The sequence below is a fragment of the Schistocerca cancellata genome, chromosome 4, assembly GCF_023864275.1.
Source record: "Schistocerca cancellata isolate TAMUIC-IGC-003103 chromosome 4, iqSchCanc2.1, whole genome shotgun sequence".
Lineage (NCBI taxonomy): Eukaryota > Metazoa > Arthropoda > Insecta > Orthoptera > Acrididae > Schistocerca > Schistocerca cancellata.
The window spans coordinates 682,578,201-682,605,134 of NC_064629.1; the positions used below are offsets into that span (position 1 = coordinate 682,578,201).

The window sequence follows — 26,934 nt, forward strand, 5'->3', positions numbered from 1 at the left end:
GGTGACTGTCGAACAGGTGCACCTACTTCTGATTGTTGTTGCTATTTGAGGAAGCTAAGGGTGAATGGCATTTCTGTGCCTGGTCTCTGACCTTTCAATGATACCAACAAATTTCATGCCGCCCGCTACTGAAGAGTTCTTAGAGGGGTGACTTCTGAACCTACTTTGAAAGTGTCTTCTAGTGTTTCAGTCAGAAAGTAGCTCAATGACTTGTTTGCTCAGAGCTTCAATCTCATTCATTGATGTGTTGCTGCATTCCACCACTGTTGAACTGTTTGTGGATGGCACAATCATGTCCTGGATTCTATCTGACAGGTCTCCTACAATGTCTGGTGATACCTATGTCTGTGATTGTATAATGGCCTTTACTGGAGCTGGCAGCCAGCTGCTCTATGGTGTGCACGACAGTGCATCTGGTATGGTATATGCACCAACACTGCTGCGCAGATATCAGAGGTACCCAGACGCCTTTCTTTCCTGATATCTTCCTGCACAAGTACTTGCCTCTGATACGATTCTCTGAAGGCATGGTTATTATTTCTTGTACTTCTGCAATGTAATGATGGTATAACTGGCTGACAACTAGTGTGAATTTTGTGGAGTCTGCTGTTACTCTGTTGCAGAAAAAAACTTGCCTTGACTTGAGCAAGCCATAATACTGGATTGTGTGGCCAAAACGGATGTAGTACTCCACTATATTGTGGTTTACTCACAATGGCTGTATCACGTTGGGATCACCACTGTCACAGGACTAGTTGATAGCCTACCAAACCGAAAATGAATAGCTCATAACTCAGCGAGGTACATGTACGAAATATTAATTCTGGTGTATCATGAAAATTTTATTTAGAATAAACCACGTCACTGTTGAACATGCAGAACAATCCAAACATATAAAGAAACGAGACAGAATGATCATTAGAATGTAGATACATTAGTCAAGCTTGGTGGATAAGTATGTGAAGATTTTTTGAAACAAAGTCATCATAGTGCATCGCACTGCAGCAAAGGGAAATGTAATCCCCGGGCTCCAGGTGGCCAGTGTGCAAATTCTTAATGATTTAGTGGAATGAATCAGCTGACAACTTGTTATCCGAGCGTGTTGGTGTCTACTGCTACAAGCATCTACTAGTTGCTAGGCGTGGAGTTCAGAAGATTGTCAAATGTAATATTATTTCATAAAGGAAAAAATAAAATTTCTCATGGTGTAGACTGTAGTTGCTAACTGTTGTTTTATTTCGGAATAGTTAGTTTGGGTACTAGTAACTGTTTTTAAGGCTAATGCTATAGGCTTCTCTGTAAGGTTGGCATTTCGTCTGGGCCAGCATGGTATCCATGACATTTTGTGAAACATTAGTGATCAGAACTACACTTGCCTTGCATATAAGTGGGCAAAGCTGAGGTGAGTATTTAGAGTATGAAATACTCTTTTACTGTCACACTTACCAGTGCAGACTGGTAACAAAGGCACAAAAATATGGAATAGGTACCCAGATATGCGAGAGGCTCTAAGCCTCCTTAGGTAATAGAACCCATTATGTTGTCCTAGATGGCATGTGTTCATTATGCCCCAGCAAAGTGTGATAGAACTTCTTTTGTTCTCTATATATGAGGGTTGTACCAAAAGTAAGGTTCCCATATTTTTTTACAAATAGAAGATATTGTTTATTGTTATCAATTTATGCATCATTGTAAAGCTTACAATTTTGTCTATTTTTCAACACAGTCTCCATTTTTTTGACACACTTTTGAAGACTGTGCTCCAGCTTTTATATTCCTGAGTTGAAGATGTCTCTCACTAACTCGTTGAGGAAGCGTGTGATCTCTGATCGGACTTCATCAACCCTCTTGAAGCGTTTGCCACCTAAGTGTTCCTTTAGCTAGGGGAAGAGGTGATAATTGTTGGGGGCTAAGGCCGGGCCGTAGGGGGATGGGGCATAACAATCCACCCAAATTTCTTCATAAGCTCCTGTGTTTGATGAGCAACATGGGGTCGAATGTTGTCATGAAGAAGCACTATTCCCTCCATCAGTCATACTCTCTGGCAATTCTGGATTGCTCACCGGAGTTTGGTCAATGTTTCACAATATCTGTCTGAGTTTATTGTCATCCCAGGCTGCATGAAATCAATGAGGAGTACCCCCTTCCGATCCCAAAACACAGTCGCCATAACTTTTCCTGCCGACTGTGTCTGTTTGAATTTCTTTGGTGGCGGTGAACTGGAGTGACCCCACTGGTGAGATTGTTGTTTTGTTTTGGGGGTGTAATGAAACATCCATGTTTCATCTCCCATGATGATAGGGTCCAACAACTTCTCCTTGTTGCCTCCCCCTTCACATTGTTGAAGAAACTTGTGAGCACAGGCAAGGCATTGCTCCTTGTGTCCGTCAGTCAGCATCCAGGGGACTCAGCGAGCGCACACCTTGCGATAACCCAAGGTTTCTGTTACAGTTCTTTCAATTAAGCCGTGGAAAGCTTCAGGAATGTGTTCAACAAGTTCATGGACAGTGACACTCCGATCTGTGAGCAGCTCACTGTTGATCTTCTGGACAATCACATCTGAAACCGGCGGTCTTCCACTCCATTCTTCATCGTGAACTTCCGTGTGACCCTCAGCAAAAGCCTTGCACCATTTGCGGACGTGCTGAACGGACATGCACTCTTCACCATAAACCTCAGTCAGTTGCCAATGAATCTCCACGGGCGGTAACTTCCTTGTGTGGAGAAACCAGAGTACTGCTCGAACCTCGCACTTGGCGGGAGCGGCGATCAACACTTCCATTTCTGATGGCTGCAAAGCCAACACTGAGTGACATAGCAAATTGCGGACAGGTGGGCTCAAGAGGGGGGAAAACACTGCAAACGGCACTGTTGTCAAATTTAGCCTAGCACCTTCTCTTGAGTCTGTAGCTCATTGGGAACCTTACTTTTGGTACAACCCTTGTACATAAACGATCTTACAGATAGAGTGCACATCAATCTGGGACTGTTTCCTGATGATGCTTAGTGCTTAGGAAAGTGTCACCGTGCTGTAAGTGTAGGAGGATACAGGATGATCTAGGCAGAATTTCTATCTGGTGTGATGAATGGCAGCTAGCTCTAAATTTAGAAAAAGGAAAAACAATCCTCCAATGTTCAAATACAGTATTGGTGGTTTACTTTTTGAGCAGTCATCTATGCAGAGTTGCAAAGCAATAACAAATGAAGCATGTAAGGTCAATAGAAGGGAAAGCGAGTGGTTGACTTATATTTATTGAGAGAATTTTAGGAAAGTGCAGCTAATCCATAAAGGAAATCATGTACAGAACACTGGTGCAACCCATTCTCAAGTACTGCTGTAGTGTTTGGGTTCCTCGCCAGGTCAGGCTAAAGGTAGACCTGTAAGAAACTGAGGCATGCTGCTAGATTCGTTACCAGAAGGTTCGATCAAATCCCAAGTATTATGGAGATGCTACATGAACTCAAATGGAAATCCCAGAAGGGTAGACAATGTTCTTTTTGTGAAACACTATTGAGAAAATTTAGAGAACTAGCATTTGCAGCTGACTGCAGAATGACTTGAAATTAGGGTTAATACAGAGGCATAGACAGTCAGTTTTCCCTAGTGCCATTTTCCAAGTGGAATGGGAATGCTAGTAGCAGTACAAGGTACCCTCTACCACAAACCATATGGTGGCTTGCGGAGTATGTATGTAGATGTAGATGCTTCCACATGGTACCAGTGACAGTAATGCCATCAATGTAATCAACACAATGGTATCCAGAACATCTGAAAACTACAAGTAATAAAATAAAATTATCACAACAAATCATGGTTATGATCTTGTGATATTTTGATCTTACTATGACAATCTATGGTTTTAAATCCCCAAATCCCACACTATGGCCCATGTATTTGTACATGTGTATGTTAATAACAGTATACATCACGCTGAAAGTGTGTTTATGTGGAATATACAAAGGATGGTGCATCTGATTTTTAACAAAACTATTTTTGTCTGTTTTCAATTATAATGCAGAACTACCGGATGGAGTCCATAGGAAGGAGCTGAACGAAGATGTTAATCACTTAATGCCAATGTGAAATCAAGTATGAGAGATGTTGAAGATGAAAGGAATGACAATGAGACAGTTTTAAGCATGACATGTATGCAATATGCAAAGTCAGTTGAACATACCTGTTGCCTTTGTTATCATTATATGAATAGGTATAGAGCACTTTGTTCACATCCACCAAGTACACAACTTTCTCTAAGGAATTCCTCCATACAGCTTGCCACAAAGTTTTAATTTGCTTGTGATCTTTTTAATGAAACTGAACAAGATAAACACACCTTCTAGACACACATGTAAAGCTAAATTTAAACATAATGTCATAGCTTAATGCTAATGCCATGTACTGTGCGCAGCCAAAACTATCACCAAACTGAGAAAAACAGAGAACATTTACTGTTCTACAACAATAGACTAGCAAAGTCTCTTTGCAATTACCTGCGTGAAACAGATATTATGATATGGAGAATAAGACTTGACATGATTAAACTTTTTTTCCCTGCACTTTTAATCGTCATGGAAAGAGTGAAGGAAGACCTTACACTTATGGCAAGAACCCTTATGAGATACTCGCACTAGTCTGCAGATGAATACTAAATGAATCTGCAAACATAGAGATTCAATGCTGCCACTGATTTTCTATGTCTGGTGAAGAGTTAGGCGTCTGAACTGACCTACAACTAGAACAATGGAATATATGTTGAAACTGAGAAGCTTTTTAGGCTTAAATTTTTTTTAAGCTATTAACTATTTAGTGTCTTATCTCAGTCTCTCTATCAAAACTTGGCATTTCTGGTTACAGATAAGATTGTCATCAGAATACCTGAAGCATAAATGTGTGTGTGAACATGAAATTCCAAACACTGTAGCGGGTTGGACACAATTTGTTTCCATGGATTCTTTTCTATGGCACAGCAAGTACTTGTTAATGGGTCTTGGGATGAATTAATCTGGCACGCATCTAACATTCTGGTTCATCCCAAAAATGTCCAGTGGGGTTCATGTAAGGCCTCTGAGCTGGACAGGCCAGTAATTACACCTAATTTTCTTTCGACTATGATTAAGCTTGCTTTGAAGGCAGCAGCATTACTACAGCTATACAGAAATGGTCAGTTTTGAAGTTGTGCCACAGTGAGAGAAGCATAGTATTGTCTAATAGGTTTTCAATAACACAAGTGTTTGTTTTGTCACCAACAAATGCTAGTGGTCTGAGCCTAAAACAGTAAAATGTGAAAGCAATTTCAATGTAACTGTAATGTTATGATGGTAATTAAATATGAATAGTGAGCTCTAGTTTAATATTTGAAAGCAATATGTCCTAGAACAAATAATTTTGCCCTGTGCAACTAAAGTCAGTTTAATTCAAATTTGTTTCATCAGCATAGTGAGACACAATTTCCTTGAGTTCAGTAATGGTGGTTTTTGTTTTTGTGGGAGGGGGAAGGGTGGCTCACTCATTATTATCAGAGAAATGTGAATGATGGCTATGTTACAGGTACGATTTATTTGTATGAGTAAGAATTTTCTTTCATGCTAGAAAGCAATCATCATTTTGTTCTTTACAGGAGAAGAAGGATCTTTTCTGTGTGCTGCATGCAGTTTTTTCTCAGTTGGTTAGGCACAAACTAAATTGCATTCTGTTTTAGAAAACTTACTAAACAAATAAGGTTTCAATGCAAAGACCTACAGTATGATGAAGAAGCATTTATGCCTTGTTCTTTTGATCCTGAACAGTCATACTGTTCTGTGGTGGTTGATGAAACTGTGCAGATAGTGTCTGAGCTGTTTTACATTCACAGTGTTTTTAATGTGAGCAGGTTCAAATTATTTCCATGCATACGTACGAAGTGTTGTTACACTGGGAAAAAACGGAGTGGCCAACAACACATCACACAATTCATCTAATAGTACATACATACATACATACATACTTACTCAAGCCATCGCATATTGCATGCTCAGTATCTGTTGTATTTTAAATATAAATTCTGGTTCTTAACGGCTGCCACAGCAAGAACTGTAGAACATGCAACAGAAGCAGAATATTATTTTGTAATGAACCATCACCCCCCCCCCCCCTCCCCCAAGATTGATAACCATTCATCTGAATTTTATCAGGTATCAGTTTCAGTAGATACAGCACCTCAAATGTGAAACTAAGGAACTAATTGCTGGTTCCTCAGAGGTTGTATCCAGCCATTTCCTGGATTCACTGGTGCATTCACTATTCAGTAGAAATGTGTGTCACTCACTTCTTTATTACTATCTAACACTCTGACACTTTCACAACTTTGGGTGTGTAAACACATCCTGAGCCCTCATACCCTCACTGCTGTGGATGAGTTACTTCCATGCCTAGCTGAATAAAAAATTTCGAGTATTTATCATGCAATGTATGTGCCTCATTGCGTGTTATCATTTGCAAAAAAACTCATTTTGCTGTCTTGAACTGTTCATGACATATGATGATACTTATGACCATGATTTATGATGCACAAGGACAGGAATGGGCGTGTCAAGCACAACCATCTATTGGATAACAAACCCAATAACTCGAGAACGAAGTGCGATGTCTTTCAGCTCTCAATTTTAAATAATATTTCACTATCTTATCTACATTTCATTCTGTAGCGGCACCACCGTTTAGGATAGGGAGAGTTAGTTTTGTGCAATATTCTGAGCACAAGTTACAGCCAGGTGCGAGCCGGACTGCAGTAAGTTACGCATACCAACAGTTGCGAAGTAGAATACACGCCATAGGGCCGTCAATATGCTGAAAGAGTATATTGATAAATTTTACTTATGGACCGTCTGACAGCAACTCAATAAAACACAATTTTAGTGCCATACGCGTTTCGCATTTATTTTCTGCAAGGCATCATCAGTGGCCTGGAATATGTACATATGTACATATATTAGCTATTTAATTTACATTTTTGTTACTGTGCCTATAGGTTATAAACAGTTTTGGTGGTTGGTATTTCCTATTAAGTAGTAATGTTTTGAACTGTACTTACAGATTGTGTGGACAATTTCTTACATATTACGCTTCTGTTGCTTTTTTGGTGCTCTTCTTCTTCTTATGAATGCCAATTTGCGGTTTTTTCCCCACATTCCACAGCACTATGAACTGAACGCTGGTTTCAATGCAATGTTTTGGTTTCTGTTGCCGAGTGTCAAATATTTTTGCCAAAGATCAAATGTTATTGCCAAACTTTCGAGTGTAATTATTGAAGTATCTGTGATCTGTTCGTGTATGCATTCGTGTGTGTGTGTGTGTGTGTGTGTGTGTGTGTGGGCGCGCGCGCGCGCGCGCACGCGTGTGTCCAGATGGTGTGGGGAAGAGTTTTTTTGTTTTATGTTATCATTTCCTTTATTAAGTGTAATTGGGAGCCTGTGCTGATGTGTGTTTGTTCATTTATCACATGTTTGTTTTCTGCTATGGCTTTCTGGATGTGGAAGTTTTCTTGCATTTGTATAAGATGTTTGTCATGGTTGCTTATTCTCATTATTTTCATTTCTTGTTCCATGTTTGTAGGATGATGGTTATGGTGTTTTAAATGATCTGCAAATGTGGAATGGTTTGTTTCATACTTCCATCTGATATGTTCTTTGTATCTTGTTTCAAAATTCCTGCATGTCATGCCTATGTATACTGCATCACAACTTTGACATTCAACTTTATATATTCCTGATTGTTGGAATTTGTCCCTCTTGGTAGATGGCTGGCTTAGGTGTGATTGGAGGGTTTGCCCAGGCTTATATGCTATTTTGAAGCCTTGTCTCTTTAGGATGTTTGCAACTCTGTGTGTTAGAGTATGTGTGTATGTCATGGTGTACCATCTTGTTCTTTTCTGTGTCGGATTGTCATTGTGTGTGTTTGTTGAGTGTGTCTGTAAGTTTTCAGCTTGTGAGTTCTTTTGTATTTTGGAAATGTTGTGTTTGTTTTGTATTTGTGTTTTTATTTTTTGATTGAGCCTGTGTATCACATGTGTGTCATACCCATTGTTCCTAGCTATTTGTATGAGTGTACCCATTTCTTGTTCATAGTTTCTCTTGCTGAGTGGGATTCTGTTTAATCTATGTAACATGTGTCTTAGTGCTGCATGTTTCTGGCTGTGGGGGTGGTTGGATATGGAATGTATTATTGTGTCTGTGGCTGTTGGTTTTCTAAAGACGTTAAATGTATGTTTGCCATTTTCTTTTTTTATTGTAATATCAAGAAAATTTATTTGATTTTCTTTTTCTTTTTCAAGTGTGAATTTTATGTTCTGATGAGCTTTGTTTATTTCCGAATGGAGTTCATCTATTTTTTCCACTTGGGTCATCTACCAGACAAATAATGTCATCCACGTATCTGTACCAATATATGATTTTGAAACTTTCATTAGTGGTTATCTTTTCAAATACCTGATTTTCTAGGTGACTAATGAAAATGTTTGCTAGTGTTCCTGATATTGGGGATCCCATGGGCAGTCCATCACTTTGTAGATAATATTCTTTCTCAAACTGAAAGTAGTTTTGTTCAGTTGTCAGTCTGAGCATATCTGTTATTTCTTTTATTGTGTCTGTGGTGAGGTTGCTGTGGGATGAGAGATTTTGTTCTATGATTTCTATTGTTTCTCTGATAGGGATGGAGGTATACATATTTCCTATGTCGAATGAAATCAGTGATGCTGTGTGTGGTACCTGTATGTTCTGTATGTTCCATTAGCTTTCCTGTGTTTATCACTGTTCTGTTGTTTTCTACTTTATAGTGTTTTGTAACTAACTTTTGGAGGTGTTTGGCTATGTGGTATGTTGGAACTTTCTTGAAGTTGATAACAGCTCTCATTGGCATTCCGTCTTTATGTACGAGGTGCATTCAAGTTCTAAGGCCTCCGATTTTTTTTCTCCGGACTGGAAAAGAGATAGAAACATGCGCATTGTTTTAAAATGAGGCCGTGTTCATTGTCAATACGTCCCAGAGATGGCAGCACCGTACGGCAGATGGAATTTTACCGCCAGCAGCGAGAATGAGAACTGTTTTAAATACTTAAAATGGCGACGTTTTCCTTACTTGAACAGCATGCAATCATTCGTTTTCTGAATTTGCGTGGTGTGAAACCAATTGAAATTCATCGACAGTTGAAGGAGACATGTGGTGATGGAGTTATGGATGTGTCGGAAGTGCGTTCGTGGGTGCGACAGTTTAATGAAGGCAGAACATCGTGTGACAACAAACCGAAACAACCTCGGGCCAGCACAAGCCGGTCTGACGACATGATCGAGAAAGTGGAGAGAATTGTTTTGGGGGATCACCGAATGACTGTTGAACAGATCGCCTCCAGATTTGGCATTTCTGTGGGTTCTGTGCACAAAATCCTGCATGACGACCTGAAAATGCAAAAAGTGTCATCCAGGTGGGTGCCACGAATGCTGACGGACGACCACATGGCTGCCCGTGTGGCATGTTGCCAAGCAATGTTGACGTGCAACGACAGCATGAATGGGATTTTCTTTTCGTAGGTTGTGACAATGGATGAGACGTGGATGCCATTTTTCAATCCAGAAACAAAGCGCCAGTCAGCTCAATGGAAGCACACAGATTCACCGCCACCAAAAAAATTTCGGGTAACCGCCAGTGCTGAAAAAATGATGGTGTCCATGTTCTGGGACAGCAAGGGCGTAATCGTCACCCATTGCGTTCCAAAGGGCGCTACGGTAACAGGTGCATCCTACAAAAATGTTTTGAAGAACAAATTCCTTCCTGCACTGCAACAAAAATGTCCGGGAAGGGCTGCGTGTGTGCTGTTTCACCAAGACAACGCACCCGCACATCGAGCTAATGTTACGCTACAGTTTCTTCGTGATAACAACTTTGAAGTGATTCCTCATGTTCCCTACTCACCTGACCTGGCTCCTAGTGACTTTTGGCTTTTTCCAACAATGAAAGACACTCTCCGTGGCCGCACATTCACCAGCCGTGCTGCTATTGCCTCAGCGATTTACCAGTGGTCAAAACAGCCGCTGCCATGGAATCATGGCGTCAGCGTTGTGAAAAATGTGTACGTCTGCAGGGCGCTTACGTCGAGAAGTAACGCCAGTTTCATCGATTTCGGGTGAGTAGTTAATTAGAAAAGAAATCGGAGCCCTTAGAACTTGAATGCACCTCGTACTTTCGGTTGACTGCGGAGTGGTGGTGCTTGTGGGTTTTTCTGTGTTATGTAGTATTTCTGATCGTCTGTGAGTGTGTGTTCAATGTTTTTCAGTGTTCGTTTCACTTTTACCTGGAATCTTGTAGTTGGATCTGACTTCAGTTTTTGTATGGCATTGGTGTTTGCGTATTCCTTGGTTTTTGTGATGTATTGCTCTTTATCCATGAGTACTGATACATTTCCCTTGTCTGCTCTTGTTATTAATATGTTATTGTTTGTTAACTTTTGTTTTAACCTTTTCATAGTGGCTGCTTCTGTTTGGTTGTTCTTATTGTGTGTCTGCTGTGTTCGTTTTATTATGCCTTTTATTTCTTCTTTTACTAGTTCTCTTGTCAGTCCTATGTTTATTTCACAATTATTTTGTTGTTCTTCACATGTAAGGATGTGTTCAGTTTCTACTATGAGATTTTCTAGGTATTGATTGTTCACTTTGCTATTGGTACAGTGTTTCAAACCTTTTTCCAAGAGCATTTTTTTAATTTTAATGTGGTTCTATCTCTGTTAGGTTAACTAAACGTGGATGGAATGTGTGTTGGTGTTCATGTGGTTTCACATTTAAAATGTAAATGTATTTTTGTGTCTTTTTTGCTGTTAGTTTCATTGTCTTCTGTTTATGTTTATTTTGTAAATGTTTCATTGCTGTGTATGTGTTGTGTTTAATTTTTTCTACTAGTGCCATGAAAACTGTGGCGTTTCCTACGTTTTTTGCCAATTCTAGATGAGTCTCAGAGCATCATGTTTAGGTGCTGGTTTTTTTTTTTTTCGGAATAGACCATCTTAATTTCATGTAGTAACCAATATCGTTCTGCAAATGATTTCAACTTTTGTGCCACTGTAGAACTGTTATTAACCTTTACATTGACGTAACTTGGAATTAAATAGTTCTTTTTGCATGTTTTGTCGAATTTCATTTGCTGTATCGTCTTATGGAGCCTCCAATGTATTTTCTTGAACCTGTTGTACACATTGACAGGGAATGCTTGACATAGCTGTATTGACATCTTCAACTTTAGTAGTCCTGTCTTCCTCAGTTGCATGTAATATCACGGTATATTGATAATTTTTACTTATGGACCGTCTGACAGCAACTGAATAAAACACAATTTTAGTGCCATACGCGTTTCGCATTTATTTTCTGCAAGGCATCATCAGTGGCCTGGAATATGTACATTTGTTAGTTATTTAATTTACATTTTTGTCAATGTGCCTATAGGTTATAAACAGTTTCGGTGGTTAGTATTTCCTATTAAGTAGTAATGTTTTGAACTGTACTTACAGGTTGTGTGGACAATTTCTTACACATTACGCTCCTGTTGCATTTTTGGTGTTCTTCTTCTTCTTATGAATGCCAATTTGCGGTTTTTTCCCCACATTCCACAGCACTATGAACTGAACGCTTGTTTCAATGCAATGTTTTGGTTTCTGTTGCCGAGTGTCAAATGTTTTTGCCAAAGATCAAATGTTATTGCCAAACTTTCGAGTGTAATTATTGAAGTATCTGTGATCTGTTCGTGAATGCATTTGTGTGTGTGTGTGTGTGTGTGTGTGTGTGTGTGTCCCCAGATGGTAAAAATTAGCAATATACCGTGATATTACACGCAACTGAGGAAGACAGGAGTACAAAAGTTGAAGCTGCTGAAAGAGTATACGTAGCAGTTTTGCATGTCGCAAATCACAGGCACAAAGGGCCCACTGGCCAACCTAGCGTGTCACGAGTATGTGACGTGAAGCGGCGCATATGGCAAAACACAGGCACACAGCCGCGTATAAATAGGTGCGGGTTTCTAACGAGATTGATTCAAGTGTGTCAGCTATCCTGGACGGCGGGGCGTGTCACACCACCTGCTATACGCAGCAGCAGATGGGGTGCCAGCGTTCCAGTCCATGGCGGGTCACTGGTTCGACCCTCTGAGGCCAATGCAGGGTCCGTAGCCAGCCAGCGGTGGGCCACTCCACGGCTCGCTACCGTGGGCAGTCATCCTGACTTCCCACACACGCCAGAGGTATCCCGAGGCGAGGGCCACAGATTCGGACACTGGATTGCGGGCGCTTGTTGTCACCACGATTTCAGCCGTGCTGGTGAGGAGCACGCTGCTGGCCACCTGTGGCTCACACCGAGCGGCACTGAGTTGGCAGGGACGCAGACCGCTGAGTCAAATGCCGGCATCCTGATGGCGACGCAACTCCACTGGCATACAAGGCCGACACATAGTGCATGCACGGGTAGCTGAGGCAGCCATTCCGTGCCAAGCCATTTCACAGACAGCGAAGTGGTGTCTTCAGCATTGCGGGACCCGGTGACGCAGACGAAGGGGAACACGGCACTGTAGTTGGAAATAATAAATCACTTGCCTTCTACCTCTTCCCGCTACATTTGGTCATCCTGATACATTCAGTGGCAGAAGTTGCCACTAGAATTCACTGCAATGTACGAGATAAAAATCAACCGTATGCAAAGTTTATGCAATATGTTCGAAGCTCTGCAGACTCTTCAAAATTTTGTGCAGTAAGTATAATGAATAACAAAAAGAAATTCAGTTCTATATCGAGCGAAGATGTGCAAAAATCAAATATTTTTCATCCAATAGTTTTCGAAAAATCAGTTGATAAGTATTTCATGTTGGCCAGAACATTATCAGCATAGGCACCAACATTTGGCGAGCAGTACCGCCATAAATAAAGACACCCTTAGCACAGAATGCAGCAAAAGGGTCAATAAGCCTTACCTTTTGTATACTGTACAAGTGTGTGTTAAATGGCTGGCTTTTAAAGGAACTGTGTACATCAAACAAAACAGAGAAAGTATTAAATAATGTTAATTCTATTAAGCTTCTATCCAATGCAACATTTCAACTTACTGTAATCTTCATCTTGGTGGACTTTCCCCATTGCTTCCAAGCCTTCTTCATCTAACTGTGAATTTTTCCCCTGTAACCTAGGTGCAAGATCTGCTTTAGAGCTGCCGGCTTCATTTAAAAAGGATCCACTAATACTCAGCATGCCTGCAATCGCCTCTCTTGTTGAGGGAGATGCTCTACCAGAGCTGAAATACAAGTTGATTTTGAGCAATGCGGAGTTATTGAAGGAGCATTATTCTGGCTGCCTATTGAGATAAGTGAAAGCAAAATTAATGAGATGGAGATAACAAAACTTACTACACATAAACTAATTTTATGTTCAAGATGTTTCAAAAAGGCTCATCCAATTTCACATTATCTTCTATGTGAATGACAATGTATTAATTTAGTACATGGCCAAACATATGGAATTATTGGCTCAAATGGCTCTGAGCACTATGGGACTCAACTGCTGTGGTTATAAGTCCCCTAGAACTTAGAACTACTTAAACCTAACTAACCTAAGGACATCACACACATCCATGCCCGAGGCAGGATTCGAACCTGCGACCGTAGCGGTCGTGCGGTTCGAGACTGTAGCGCCTTTAACCGCTTGGCCACTTCGGCTGGCATATGGAATTATTACTCAGATAGAATGGAATTAAGGAAAAATATATAAAACAGAATGTAAATATCTTAAATATATGGTACAACAGTTTATAACATTAAATTCAATTTCTCAATTCAGTCAACAGAATCTGTGGTCAGGGTCAGACAGTTAGTCATTTGCATTGCCTGCGTACCATGTTAAAGTACACTCCTGCACAATGTGTTGAATGGACTGGGGTGTCCAATGCAGCTGCAAGACGAGCCAGGCACTTTTTTTCCCACTTGACAGGAAAGTCCTTTTATATTCCATTTTGTACTCCTGCTGGTGTTTGCTGGATCCATATTTGCTTACACTTCTGGCACATATTAAATCCTTCTTCACGGACTTCTGCTAGTTGCCTGGATTTTAGCCTGTCAGATGTAGCACTTGGGACATAGGTATACTCACTTATAAAAGCTTCCAGCCTTCCGAGTTAATATGGAGCGATATGGATTAGAAATTGGGAGATAATTGGTGAAGGTTTTTAGAGAGCCTGTTATCATACATAAAGTTGTACTGAGTTTGGTATCAAGTTTGCTTATATGGCTGCTGTTTAGCCACACAGGAACACAGTATTCTGCTATGCTATACACTAATCCCAAACCCACAGTGGCGCTGTGCTGCAGCTGTTATCCCGAAGTGGTAATACAGGCTTTGATGGATATTGTTTCTGGTATGAACTCTGGATGTAATATTTTTAGTATTTGATGGTGACATGGATTCACTGCCCAGCACAAATACCAACAGGGAGAACACATCAGACACACACTGACTGCGTACTACAGCTACCGCTTGTGCCTGTGCAAGTCACTGCAACTATAGTGTCTAAGTGTCCTAAAAAAGTTTTTTGTATCAAATCACATCCAGATTGCATCCCACAGATCAATGGCATCACTGCCCTTTGTGTGGCATCATTTTTTTTGCATGCCACAAACTGGGGGCACATCATGAATGTTTGCCTCGGCCGGCAATCATCAACTACATTGTCCGTCACATGCTGCATGCTACCTTGCAAGTGGCCATAACAGCAGCAGCAGCAGACAGGATGCAGCACCACATGTTACAACAGGACATCAATGGAGCACCAGCAGATTGCCAGTTGGATCTGTATCTTATTAATGAGGACACATACTGACGCACTGGCTCCCTGCAATCGAGATCCCCTCAGTACAAAGTAGCGATTTACAATGGCCAGTTAGTCTCATGGCACGGTCAGATCATAGCCCCAGCCAAGTATAAAAATGTAGCTCAGCAACTAACCTTGTTAGTAGTCAACTCTTTCACAGCATCAAAATTTTTGGTTTAGACACTTTCACACTTTTTGGTTTTCAGATTCAGAACCAGATAAATCTAGTTTCAACTAGAAAAAGCATGTAGTGTTCAGAGAATTATTGAAAAGAATGCTTACTGTACACATCAGGACAATTCATATGCTCTTATGATTGTTTAAATGGTCACTTCTAAGATTTTACATTAGACCACTGGAGGCATCGTCATTCCAGGTGGCAAAAAATTACATGTTGACAGAGACAAAGTGTCACATTTGCTTGTCGTGATCTTCCTCATGGTGCTTCTGCAGTTAGAGTGGACTCATGAGGATGACCAGGGAAAGATTCATGATCATTTTATATGCTGAAAACCATAGTTGAATAAAGTGACTCAATAACTGTATGCTGGACGTATCTTATTAAATTTTTTGGAAATTCAGAAGCTGTCACAGAGGCAACTGAGTGGGTTCTGGCTCCATCACTAAAACACAATTTCCTAGTAGGGACCTTACAATTCAGTTTTCTTCTCACCAGACTTCTCTTTCTTTACACAAGTTAAGAAACCACCCACAGTCAACATTTTGAAACTCTGGAATATTTGTGATTAACATATAAAACCTCCCTCAGGAAGTGTACCATGGATGCTTCACTAAGTAGTTTGAAAGAATGTAGCAATATAGGCTGTACTTTAAACAGAGTAGTCCAAAGGAACTGAGAGGATAGTTTCCAGAAAAAGAGTTATGGTCTTTCTCGTAATGTTCAAAGTGATCAGATGGTTAGGATGGGTGGTAGGGACACTATACTGAGTGCACTATCCGAAAATTACCTCGAGCAATTAAACAGAGAACCGACGCATGGAGATAACATCTTGCACCTACTGATAACAAACAGACCCGAATTTTTCGACTCTGTAGGCGCAAAACAGGGAATCAGTGATCATAAGGCCATTGCAGCATCCCTGAATATGGAAGTAAATAGGAATATAAAAAAAGGGAGGAAGGTTTATCTGTTTAGCAAGAGTAATAGGAGGCAGATTTCAGACTACCTAACAGATCAAAACGAAAATTTCTGTTCCGACACTGACAATGTTGAGTGTTTATGGAAAAAGTTCAAGGCAATCATAAAATGCATTTTAGACAGGTACGTGCCGAGTAAAACTGTGCGGGATGGGAAAAACCCACTGTGGTTCAACAACAAAGTTAGGAAACTACTGGGAAAACAAAGAGAGCTTCACTGCAAATTTAAACGCAGCCAAAACCTCTCAGTCAAACAGAAGCTAAACGATGTCAAAGTTAGCATCAGGAGGGCTATGCGTGAAGCATTCAGTGAATTTGAAAGTAAAATTCTATGTACCGACTTGACAGAAAATCCTAGGAAGTTCTGGTCTTACGTTAAATCAGTAAGTGGACTGAAACATCAGTAAGTGGAACAAAACAGCATATCCAGACACTCTGGGATGATAATGGCATTGAAACAGAGGATGGCACGCATAAAGCTGAAATACTAAACACCTTTCTCCAAAGCTGTTTCACAGAGGAAGACCGCACTGCAGTTCCTTCTTTAAATCCTCGCACAAATGAAAAAATGGCTGACATCGAAATAAGTGTCCAAGGAATAGAAAAGCAACTGAAATCACTCAACAGAGGAAAGTACACTGGACCTGACGGGATACCAATTCGATTCTACAGAGAGTACATGAAAGAACTTGCCCCCCTTCTAACAGCCGTGTACCACAAGTCTCTAGAGGAACAGACGGTTCCAAATGATTGGAAAAGAGCACAGGTAGTTCCAGTTTTCAAGAAGGGTTGTCGAGTAGATGCGCAAAACTATAGGCCTATATCTCTGACATTGATCTGTTGCATAATTTTAGAACGTTTTTTTGCTCGCGTATCATGTCATTCCTGGAAACCCAGAATCTACTCTGTAGGAATCAACATGGATTCCGGAAACAGCAATCGTGAGAGACCCAACTCGCTTTATTTGTTCATGAGACTCAGAAAATATTAGACACAGGCTCCCAGATAGATGCCATTTTCCTTGACTTCCGCAAGGCGTTCGATACAGTTCCGCACTGTTGCCTGATAAACAAAGTAAGAGCCTACAGAATATCAGACCAGCTGTGTGGCTGGATTGAAGAGTTTTTAGCAAACAGAACACAGCATGTTGTTCTCAATGGAGAGACTTCTACAGACGTTGACGTAACCTCTGGCATGCCACAGTGGAATGTTATGGGACCATTGCTTTTCACAATATATATAAATGACCTAGTAGATAGTGTCAGAAGCTCCATGCGGCTTTTCACGGACGATGCTGTAGTATACAGAGAAGTTGCAGCATAGGAGGGTGTCTACCGCTGAACAGCAGATTTGTTTGTATATCTTCCCTTCAAAGGAGAAGTAGTTGTGTATTAGTGTAAAGTTCGTAAAATTTATGAGAAACGAGGAAGTGGGTTGGAGTCTGAAGGACGTTGGGAGAGGTGGTGTTCAGTAGTGGCAAGAATATGGGCATGAGGGCTGTTGGTGTATAGTGAAGTGGCATCAGCAGTGACGAGTAGGACTCCTGGAGGTAAAGGAGTGGGGATGATGGAGAATTGGTGAAGGAAGTGATGGTATCTTTCACTTGGAAACCATCTCTGCTTCCTCCAGAAGATACTGCTAATGTGCAATTCCATCACATCTCTGAAATTGAATTTCTTGCACTTCAGCATCTGGAAGAGCATTCTACATCTACATCTACATCTACATCTACATCCATACTCCGCAAGCCACCTGACGGTGTGTGGCGGAGGGTACCCTGAGTACCTCTATCGGTTCTCCCTTCTATTCCAGTCTCGTATTGTTCATGGAAAGAAGGATTGTCTGTATGCTTCTGTGTGGGCTCTAATCTCTCTGATTTTATCCTCATGGTCTCTTCGCGAGATATACGTAGGAGGGAGCAATATACTGCTGGACTCTTCGGTGAAGGTATGTTCTCGAAACTTTGACAAAAGCCCGTACCGAGCTACTGAGCGTCTCTCCTGTAGAGTCTTCCACTGGAGTTTATCATCACCTCCGTAACGCTTTCGCGATTACTAAATGATCCTGTAACGAAGCGCGCTGCTCTCCGTTGGATCTTCTCTATCTCTTCTATCAACCCTATCTGGTACGGATCCCACACCGCTGAGAAGTATTCAAGCAGTGGGCGAACGAGTGTACTGTAACCTACTTCCTTTGTTTTCGGATTGCATTTCCTTAGGATTCTTCCAATGAATCTCAGTCTGGCATCTGCTTTACCGACGATCAACTTTATATGATCATTCCATTTTAAATCACTCCTAATGCATACTCCCAGATAATTTATGGAATTAACTGCTTCCAGTTGCTGACCTGCTATTTTGTAGCTAAATGATAAGGGATCTATCTTTCTATGTATTCGCAGCACATTACACTTGTCTACATTGAGATTCAATTGCCATTCCCTGCACCATGCGTCAATTCGCTGCAGATCCTCCTGCATTTCAGTACAATTTTCCATTGTTACAACCTCTCGATACACCACAGCATCATCTGCAAAAAGCCTCAGTGAACTTCCGATGTCATCAACCAGGTCATTTATGTATATTGTGAACAGCAACGGTCCCATGACACTCCCCTGTGGCACACCTGAAATCACACGTACTTCGGAAGACTTCTCTCCATTGAGAATGACATGCTGCGTTCTGTTATCTAGGAACTCCTCAATCCAATCACACAATTGGTCTGATAGTCCACATGCTCTTACTTTGTTCATTAAACGACTATGGGGAACTGTATCGAACGCCTTGCGGAAGTCAAGAAACACGGCATCTACCTGGGAACCCATGTTTATGGCCCTCTGAGTCTCGTGGACGAATTGCGTGAGCTGGGTTTCACACGATCGTCTTTTTCGAAACCCATGCTGATTCCTACAGAGTATATTTCTAGTCTCCAGTTCTGCACATCTGTTCGACGCCCCTTCTTGAAAACGGGGATGACCTCCACCCTTTTCCAATCCTTTGGAACGCTACGCTCTTCTAGAGACCTACGGTACACCGCTGCAAGAAGGGGGGCAAGTTCCTTCACGTACTCTGTGTAAAATCGAACTGGTATCCCATCACGTCCAGCGGTCTTCCCTCTTTTGAGCAATTTTAATTGTTTCTCTATCCCTCTGTCGTCTATTTCGATATCTACCATTTTGTCATCTGTGCGATAATCTAGAGAAGGAACTACAGTGCAGTCTTCCTCGGTGAAACAACTTTGGAAAAAGACATTTAGTATTTCGGCCTTTAGTCTGTCATCCTCTGTTTCTGTACCATTTTGGTCACAGAGTGTCTGGACATTTTGATTTGATCCACCTACCACTTTGACATAAGACCAGAATTTCTTAGGATTTTCTGCCAAGTCAGTACATAGAACTTTACTTTCGAATTCGTTGAACGCCTCTCGCATAGCCCTCCTCACACTACATTTCGCTTCGCATAATTTTTGTTTGTCTGCAAGGCTTTGGCTATGTTTGTGTTTGCTGTGAAGTTCCCTTTGCTTCCACAGCAGTTTTCTAACTCAGTTGTTGTACCACGGTGGCTCTTTTCCATCTCTTACGATCTTGTTTGGCACATACTCATCTAACGCATATTGTACGATGGTTTTGAACTTTGTCCACTGATCCTCAACACTATCTGTACTTGAGACAAAACTTTTGTGTTGAGCTGTCAGGTACTGTGTAATCTGCTTTTTGTCACTTTTGCTAAACAGAAAAATCTTCCTACCTTTTTTAATATTTCTATTTACGGCTGAAATCATCGATGCCGTAACCGCTTTATGATCGCTGATTCCCTGTTGTGCGTTAACTGTTTCAAATATCTCGGGTCTGTTTGTCACCAGAAGGTCTAATATGTTATCGCCACGAGTCGGTTCTCTGTTTAACTGCTCAAGGTAGTTTTCAGATAAAGCACTTAAAAAAATTTCACTGGATTCTTTGTCCCTGCCACCCGTTATGAACGTTTGAGTCTCCCAGTCTATATCCGGCAAATTAAAATCTCCACCCAGAACTATAACATGCTGGGGAAATCTACTCGAAATATTTTCCAAATTATCCTTCAGGTGCTCAGCCACAACAGCTGCAGAGCCAGAGCCAGGGGGCCTATAAAGACATCCAATTACCATGTCTGAGCCTGCTTTAACCATGACCTTCACCCAAATCATTTCACATATCGGATCTTCGTCAATTTCCTTCGATACTATTGCACTTCTTATCGCTATAAACACGCCTCCCCCTTCACTGTCCAGCCTGTCTCTGCGGTATACATTCCAATCAGAGTTTAGGATTTCATTACTGTTTACATCTGGTTTCAGCCAACTTTCTGTCCCTAGTACTATATGGGCGTTATGACCATTTATTAATGAGAGCAGTTCTGGGACCTTTATATAGACGCTCCTGCAGTTTACTATTAGCACATTAATATTGTTATTGACTGTTGCATTTTGCCTACTCCTACCTTGCCGCGTCTCAGGAGGCGTCTTGTCAGGCCTAGGGAGGGAATTCTTTAACCTAAAAAACCCCCATGTGCACTCCCTTCAACACTCCACAAAATCCAGAACTGAAACAATCCCAGAATACTGCTGTTAAAAGTTTCCACCAAAATCCTCAGCTCTGCAGAAGTTTCAGTCCTATCTAGTGGCCTCACCTTCAGCCCTAACGCAAATTTAAACTTGTTGGACTTTTCAAAGACCTACTCTCCTCCTCCTGATCCCTGCAACGGAAACACTTCTTTGCCACCAATCCCTCCAACCAATGCCAACATAATCCCAAAATTGAACAATGTGCTTCCCAGTTCATACCGCCATCCAACTGTAATCCTCGCACATTCCCCACTCTCAACTAACCACTCCCCGGTCACCTTCCAGGAATTTCTTACCTCCAGCTTGGCCTCACCATCCTTCCCCAGGTCCCTTCCTAAGAAACCAATGTTTCAGCAGAAGAAAACGCAACCATACGAAGCCTCAAAACAGATCCTGACCTAATCATCCTGCATGCAGACAAATATTCCACTACTGTTGTCATGACTACTGGAAGGCCCCTGCCATTTGTCTGTCTCCTCCACCTATAAACTCTGCCAGAGTTACCCCATCCTAACTATGTAGTTTCTGTGCTCCCCTGTAGTATACCTTGTAAAAACTGGAATAATTAATTTAAAAAGAGTTACAAATAAAGTAAATAACATACTACTTACTTCAGTGCAAAACTTGAGCTTGCTTCTTATTACACAACTTGTCAAATCGTGGCACCAAATTAAATATAGCTACCTTGATTTCTTTCTTAACACTCTGCTATCAGAGGCTTCTGGCTGCTCACTAGATGGGGTGCATTGCCTGCCTTTCTTTGTCTTCCTTGCTTCTGTTTTGTCCCTTATCTCAAATTCATTGACCTTCGATAGACCTTGGGGTTTTGTGCAGTAGACCATCTCTGACACACAGTCATGTAGACTTTTCTGTTTGAGGAAAAATGGACTGATTACCTAGTAATTTGGTCTCTTTAATCAACCGACTAAGCAACCGATTAAAGAAACCACAATCACTGCCGGAGCTATGTGTAACACGTGATTGTTCAGCTTCACAGTTATGACTGCTTATGCAGGCTAGTCATCATCTAAAGTGGAATTTCTCCAAGGACAGACAGACTGACACCAGAAATGAAATTTCACAGAACTGTCTTATTTTCCACCAACTACGAGACAAATCCGTGGTGCCTTGGGTGGTTCATGGTGCAGCAGGGCTCCATGGCACACAGGTTATATACCACTGCCACTGCCTCTGCCCTGAATCCATTTCCCTTCCTGTCCCTATGGCAACTCACACACACCTTCTACATACTCCCCCAAATCCACAAACACGAAATAATCCTGGAATTCCCATTTAGTTGGTTATTGAGCTCACACTGAAAGAATTTTGGCCCTGATTGCCGAACATGCCACAACAAGGATACAAACCACATCCTTCACCTACTCTCCACCATCCTTACCCCTCTACCTCTTGGATCCCTGCTGACACCACTTCCCTGTACACCAACATCCCTCATGCCATTGGCCTTGCCACTACCCTCTTAGGCCAACCTGTTTATGGGCCATCTAGAAGAAACCTTCCTTGTCTCCAAAAACCCCAAACCACTGGTCTGTTTCAGGTGCCTTGATGAAATCTTCCTGATCTGGACTCAGGGCCAAGAGGCACTATCCTCATTCCTTCACAACCTTCACACCTTCTCTTGTGTCCATTTCATCTGATCATCCTCAAACCAGCATGTCACCTTCTTGGACATTGCACTCCTCCTCTCTGATGGCTCCATCCACACCTCTGTCCACATTAAACCCACCAGCCAGCAACAGTTGCCATCCCTTCCACACCAAAAAATCCCTCCCATACAGCCTGGCCACCTGGGGAGGGTGTATCTGCAGTAGCCTGGCCACCTGGGGAGGGTGTATCTGCAGTGACAAGAACTCCCTTTCAAAGCATGCTGATGGTCTCACAAATGCTTTCACAAACAGGCACTATCCTGCAGACCTTTCTGCAAACAGATTTCCCGTGACACATCCCCACACAATCCCAGTCCTCCCACCATTCACAGGAATCAGCTACAAAGGAGTGCCCCGTGTCACCCAATACCAGCTGGACTGGAACAACTGAGCGACATCCTTCATCAGGGCTTTGATAGTCTATCATCGTGCCCTGAAATGAGAGACATCCTACCAAAGATGCTCCACCCCTATTGTAAAGTGGTGTTCCATTGCCCACTCAATCTACGAAACATCCTAGTCCATCCTTATTCCATTCCCAATACCATCCCATAGCCACAGGCAGATCCATGTGCAAGACCTGCCCAATCCATCCAACCAGCACTTCCTGTTCCAGGCCTTTCACAGGCTTATCCCACCACTTCAGAGGCCAGGCCACCTGTGAAAGCATCCATGTCATATACCAGTTCTGCTACCATCATTGTACGGCTATTTGTACCATTGTCGGGTGTTCAGCTGGGTGCAGTCATTTTTGTAACACGATATTTCAACTGTGTACCTTGCCGTCACCTTCATGTGATACCTGTAGATTGAGTATCTTTGCTACATCCCGGCTCCTTTATACTCTTATCGCTCTCGCCCATTCCTCCACCACTGGTTGCACACTGTGATGGGTGGAGCGGTGGGGGGGGAGGGGGGGGGGGGGGCGTGAGGGGGGGGGGGATGGCACTGCTGGATGCTGAGTGCGAACTCTGGTCCCTCAGTACTCCTGTGGCCTGCATTGAGTACAGTAGTCACTCTCTGCCAATGCTGTGATTTTACTTGGCCGAGTGCTGGGTTCCAAGCTTTGCTGAGAGTAAACCCAGTATATTTGTTGATCAGCTATTGAAATACAAGAGGCTGATCAACAGAGACACTGAATTCACTCTCAGTAAAGCTTGGGACCCAGTACCTAGCCAACTAAAATCACAGTGTTGGCCAAGAGCAACTTCCGCACCCGATGCAGGCCACAGGAATACTGAGGGAGCAGAGTTCGCACCCAGCATTTGGTGGCAGCAATGCCCCCCCCCCCCCCCATGCCACACCACTTCATCCATCGTGGTATGCAACTGGCAGTGGAAAAAGGGGTGGGGGGCCATAAGAGTATAAAATAGGTGGGACGTAGCGAAGATGTTCATTCTACAGGTATCACCAGAAGACGATGGCAAGTTATGCTGCTGAAATATCATGTTACAAAAATGACTGCACCTGCCTGGACTACAGACAACAGTACAAACAGTTGAGTTGCAGGGAAAGCCGAAGATCACATTGCACAGCTTTTTACATTGTTGCGACAACCAACCAGATGTTCACCAGGATGAATGGCACCAATGCCAAACTGTGGCCAAAATCTAAGTACACCAACTTGTGGCACAACATGCAGCTGAATATAGCATGTTTCACAACCCGGACCATCTGGATCCTCCCCTCCACCACTCAACTTTTCTGAACTGTAGATGTGGGAGTTCTCAGGCCCTGAAATCATACTAGCCTTAATCTACTTTAACCACCCATCCCCCCACCTTCCCCCTAACAGCTTCTGCCCCCCCCCCCCCCCCCAACCCGTCCTATCACCTCCTCCCAATTCAAGTCCTCTCACCCTCATTGTGCACCATTCTCTGGCAACTCACCCACTTGTCTTTCCCCCTTTCTCTGGTCTCCTCTTTTTCTGCTCCCTGCCCCCCCCCCACCCCCCCTCCAAAGCCTCATGGTGTTGAGCCTGGCAACCTTGTTCTGTCACCTACTCCCTGAACACTCCACCAGGTAGTGCTGACTCCTCTCCCAATGTTTGCACCATGCTATCCCTCCACATTCCCTGTCCCACATTGGATTGCTGCTTCTGCTCAATGCAACACAGTTGCATTCTGTTCAAAGTAGTCAAAGACAATGGTCGTGTGCATGAGGTGTGTGCGCTTGTGTGAATGTGTGTGTGTTTTCCTTTCTGAAGAAGACGTTGGCTGAAAGCTCAGTGTGTAACAGTATTTTCATTGTGCCTATTGGCAACTCAACATGTCGTCTTTACGGTGAGTAGGAATCTATCCTTTTCACAAACTATAAAACTAGTAATCAGTATGAAGGAGGAGAAGAATAATGTCAACTCACTCAATATCAACAGATCTTGCATTGCGCTCTTGTGGTTCATCAGCATAACCAGATGCTTTGAGTAACTCTTCAATTCCGTTTTTCGGGGTCTCAAATGAGTCTTCATCTGTAGTCGAGGACGGTGTCACAGCATCTTCTGGTTGTCCTCCCTCTGCATTTTTGTACATATCTGTTTTTAAGTAACAATGATAAATTCAGGACACAAATTACCAAAATTTCAAATATATATATATATTTATTTACAAGTTCATTCTGTCCAGTTTTGACATCACATGTATATGCACAGCCAATAATTTGTTAATATACTGCCATGACAGTAATATAGTCTGAACACGGTTGCTGTAACTATCAAAATCAGTATGTGGGACATTCGTACAATTTTGCCAGTGATCAAACATTTCTAACACACGTAGAAAATCACAGTAGACTTCTCCAATATTGCACAATTCACTGTCAATGACAATACTGCAGTGCAATACGCTACAATTCACAAAAACAGAACTTTGGGAAAGTCCTGGCCTTCATGAACCCATTACAGTTACTGTCCTTTGGTGGAAAGAATATTCTGCCAGCAATAAAGTAAAACAATATAACACTACATAACAATTAAAAATGGTACTGATAATTCTATCAACAGTGTAGTAACAGTTTAATAACAAGAAAGTTATGTGGCTTCTTGTGACACAAGAATGTAAACAATGCTCCTCAATGACCACATCCACCTTAAGTTGGGAGTCCAGCGGAAAGTTGAAAGTCCAGCGGAAAGTTGAAAGTCCAGCGGAAAGTTGAAAGTCCAGCGGAAAGTTGAAAGTCCAGCGGAAAGTTGAAAGTCCAGCGGAAAGTTGAAAGTCCAGCGGAAAGTTGAAAGTCCAGCGGAAAGTTGAAAGTCCAGCGGAAAGTTGAAAGTCCAGCGGAAAGTTGAAAGTCCAGCGGAAAGTTGAAAGTCCAGCGGAAAGTTGAAAGTCCAGCGGAAAGTTGAAAGTCCAGCGGAAAGTTGAAAGTCCAGCGGAAAGTTGAAAGTCCAGCGGAAAGTTGAAAGTCCAGCGGAAAGTTGAAAGTCCAGCGGAAAGTTGAAAGTCCAGCGGAAAGTTGAAAGTCCAGCGGAAAGTTGAAAGTCCAGCGGAAAGTTGAAAGTCCAGCGGAAAGTTGAAAGTCCAGCGGAAAGTTGAAAGTCCAGCGGAAAGTTGAAAGTCCAATGAAAGCACTGTCAGTCTTACCATTCCCACTTTTTTGACCACACAGGTTTAATTTTTAATTTAAAGTTTTAATAGGCTTTATTTATCCCTTGGATTTGATTTTTAATAACTGTGTGTGTGTGTGTGTGTGTGTGTGTGTGTGTGTGCACAAAACTGTAATCTTACAAAATAGTTACTTACTCGAAAGCCTCATCCGTAAAGGTGAATCATTAGATATAACTACAATCCTTTTATTTGGCAAACTGCGCTCTCTTATTATTAATCTGTCTGAATCCGAGTCAGACTCTGTATCATTTTCACTTGGAAGGTATGAAATATCACTGCTTGCAGGTGCCATAATTTCCTCTTCATCACTATCATCATGGAAATCATACACTGAAGATCCTCCTATGGCATCTATATTATCTTCCCTGCAACAATAAAGCTTAACATTAGTGTTACCAGAGTATTGAAGAATTTGACGCTTTGGATATTTTGCCACTTACTGAGAAATCACAGCAATTTCACTTTTTGTACTGATTTTATAGTTTTGTATCTTCCATACACTTTAGAGTGAACTGAAAACTCAATAACATACAAGTCAGTATTTGATATCATCAGGCAGCATAAAAACATATACTAAGATATGATGGCTTGCAGATGTTAATGAACACTATCAGAGATGTTGAAGTGAGCCACTTAACAATAAACATTGTGACACTTTCAAAAATAAAGAGTGTTTCTATGAAATATAATAGATGTTATTTTGCCAATGGATACAAGTAGACAGTAATATCTTCTTTGGGATGAATTACAATTAAAGTATTTACCTAAGAAAAAATCACTATAATATGTAATCAAACCACCCACCAACTTTATCTGTAGCCACATATGTTTATTTATTTATTTATTTATTTGTGATATAATATACCATAGTCTATTTAGCTGAAATTTCAGAGCAATAAAAGACTACATTCAGCTGTATGCCCACAATTTTCGTTGGGTACACTGAATGATATGTTCAAACTAGACAGCTTTTTTAAATGAAAAAATTCAACGACAATACAAAACATGTAGTTATTACTTGGCTAAAAATGCAGCACATTTACTAT

The 26,934-nt window shown here is 41.7% G+C and overlaps 1 protein-coding gene across 2 annotated transcripts in view; it reads right to left on the reverse strand.

Annotated features, from left to right (window-relative positions):
* The window catches only part of LOC126184991 (lysine-specific demethylase phf2-like), a 173,843-nt gene that overhangs the window by 15,825 nt on the left and 131,084 nt on the right, over window positions 1–26,934 (reverse strand). For both annotated transcript variants that reach the window (XM_049927702.1, XM_049927701.1), the window contains exons 12-14: window positions 26,024–26,253; window positions 24,648–24,816; window positions 13,109–13,293 (exon numbers count right to left, since the gene is read on the reverse strand). In XM_049927702.1, the coding sequence (XP_049783659.1) occupies window positions 13,109–13,293; window positions 24,648–24,816; window positions 26,024–26,253 (584 nt within the window). The remainder of the gene's footprint in view (window positions 1–13,108; window positions 13,294–24,647; window positions 24,817–26,023; window positions 26,254–26,934) is intronic.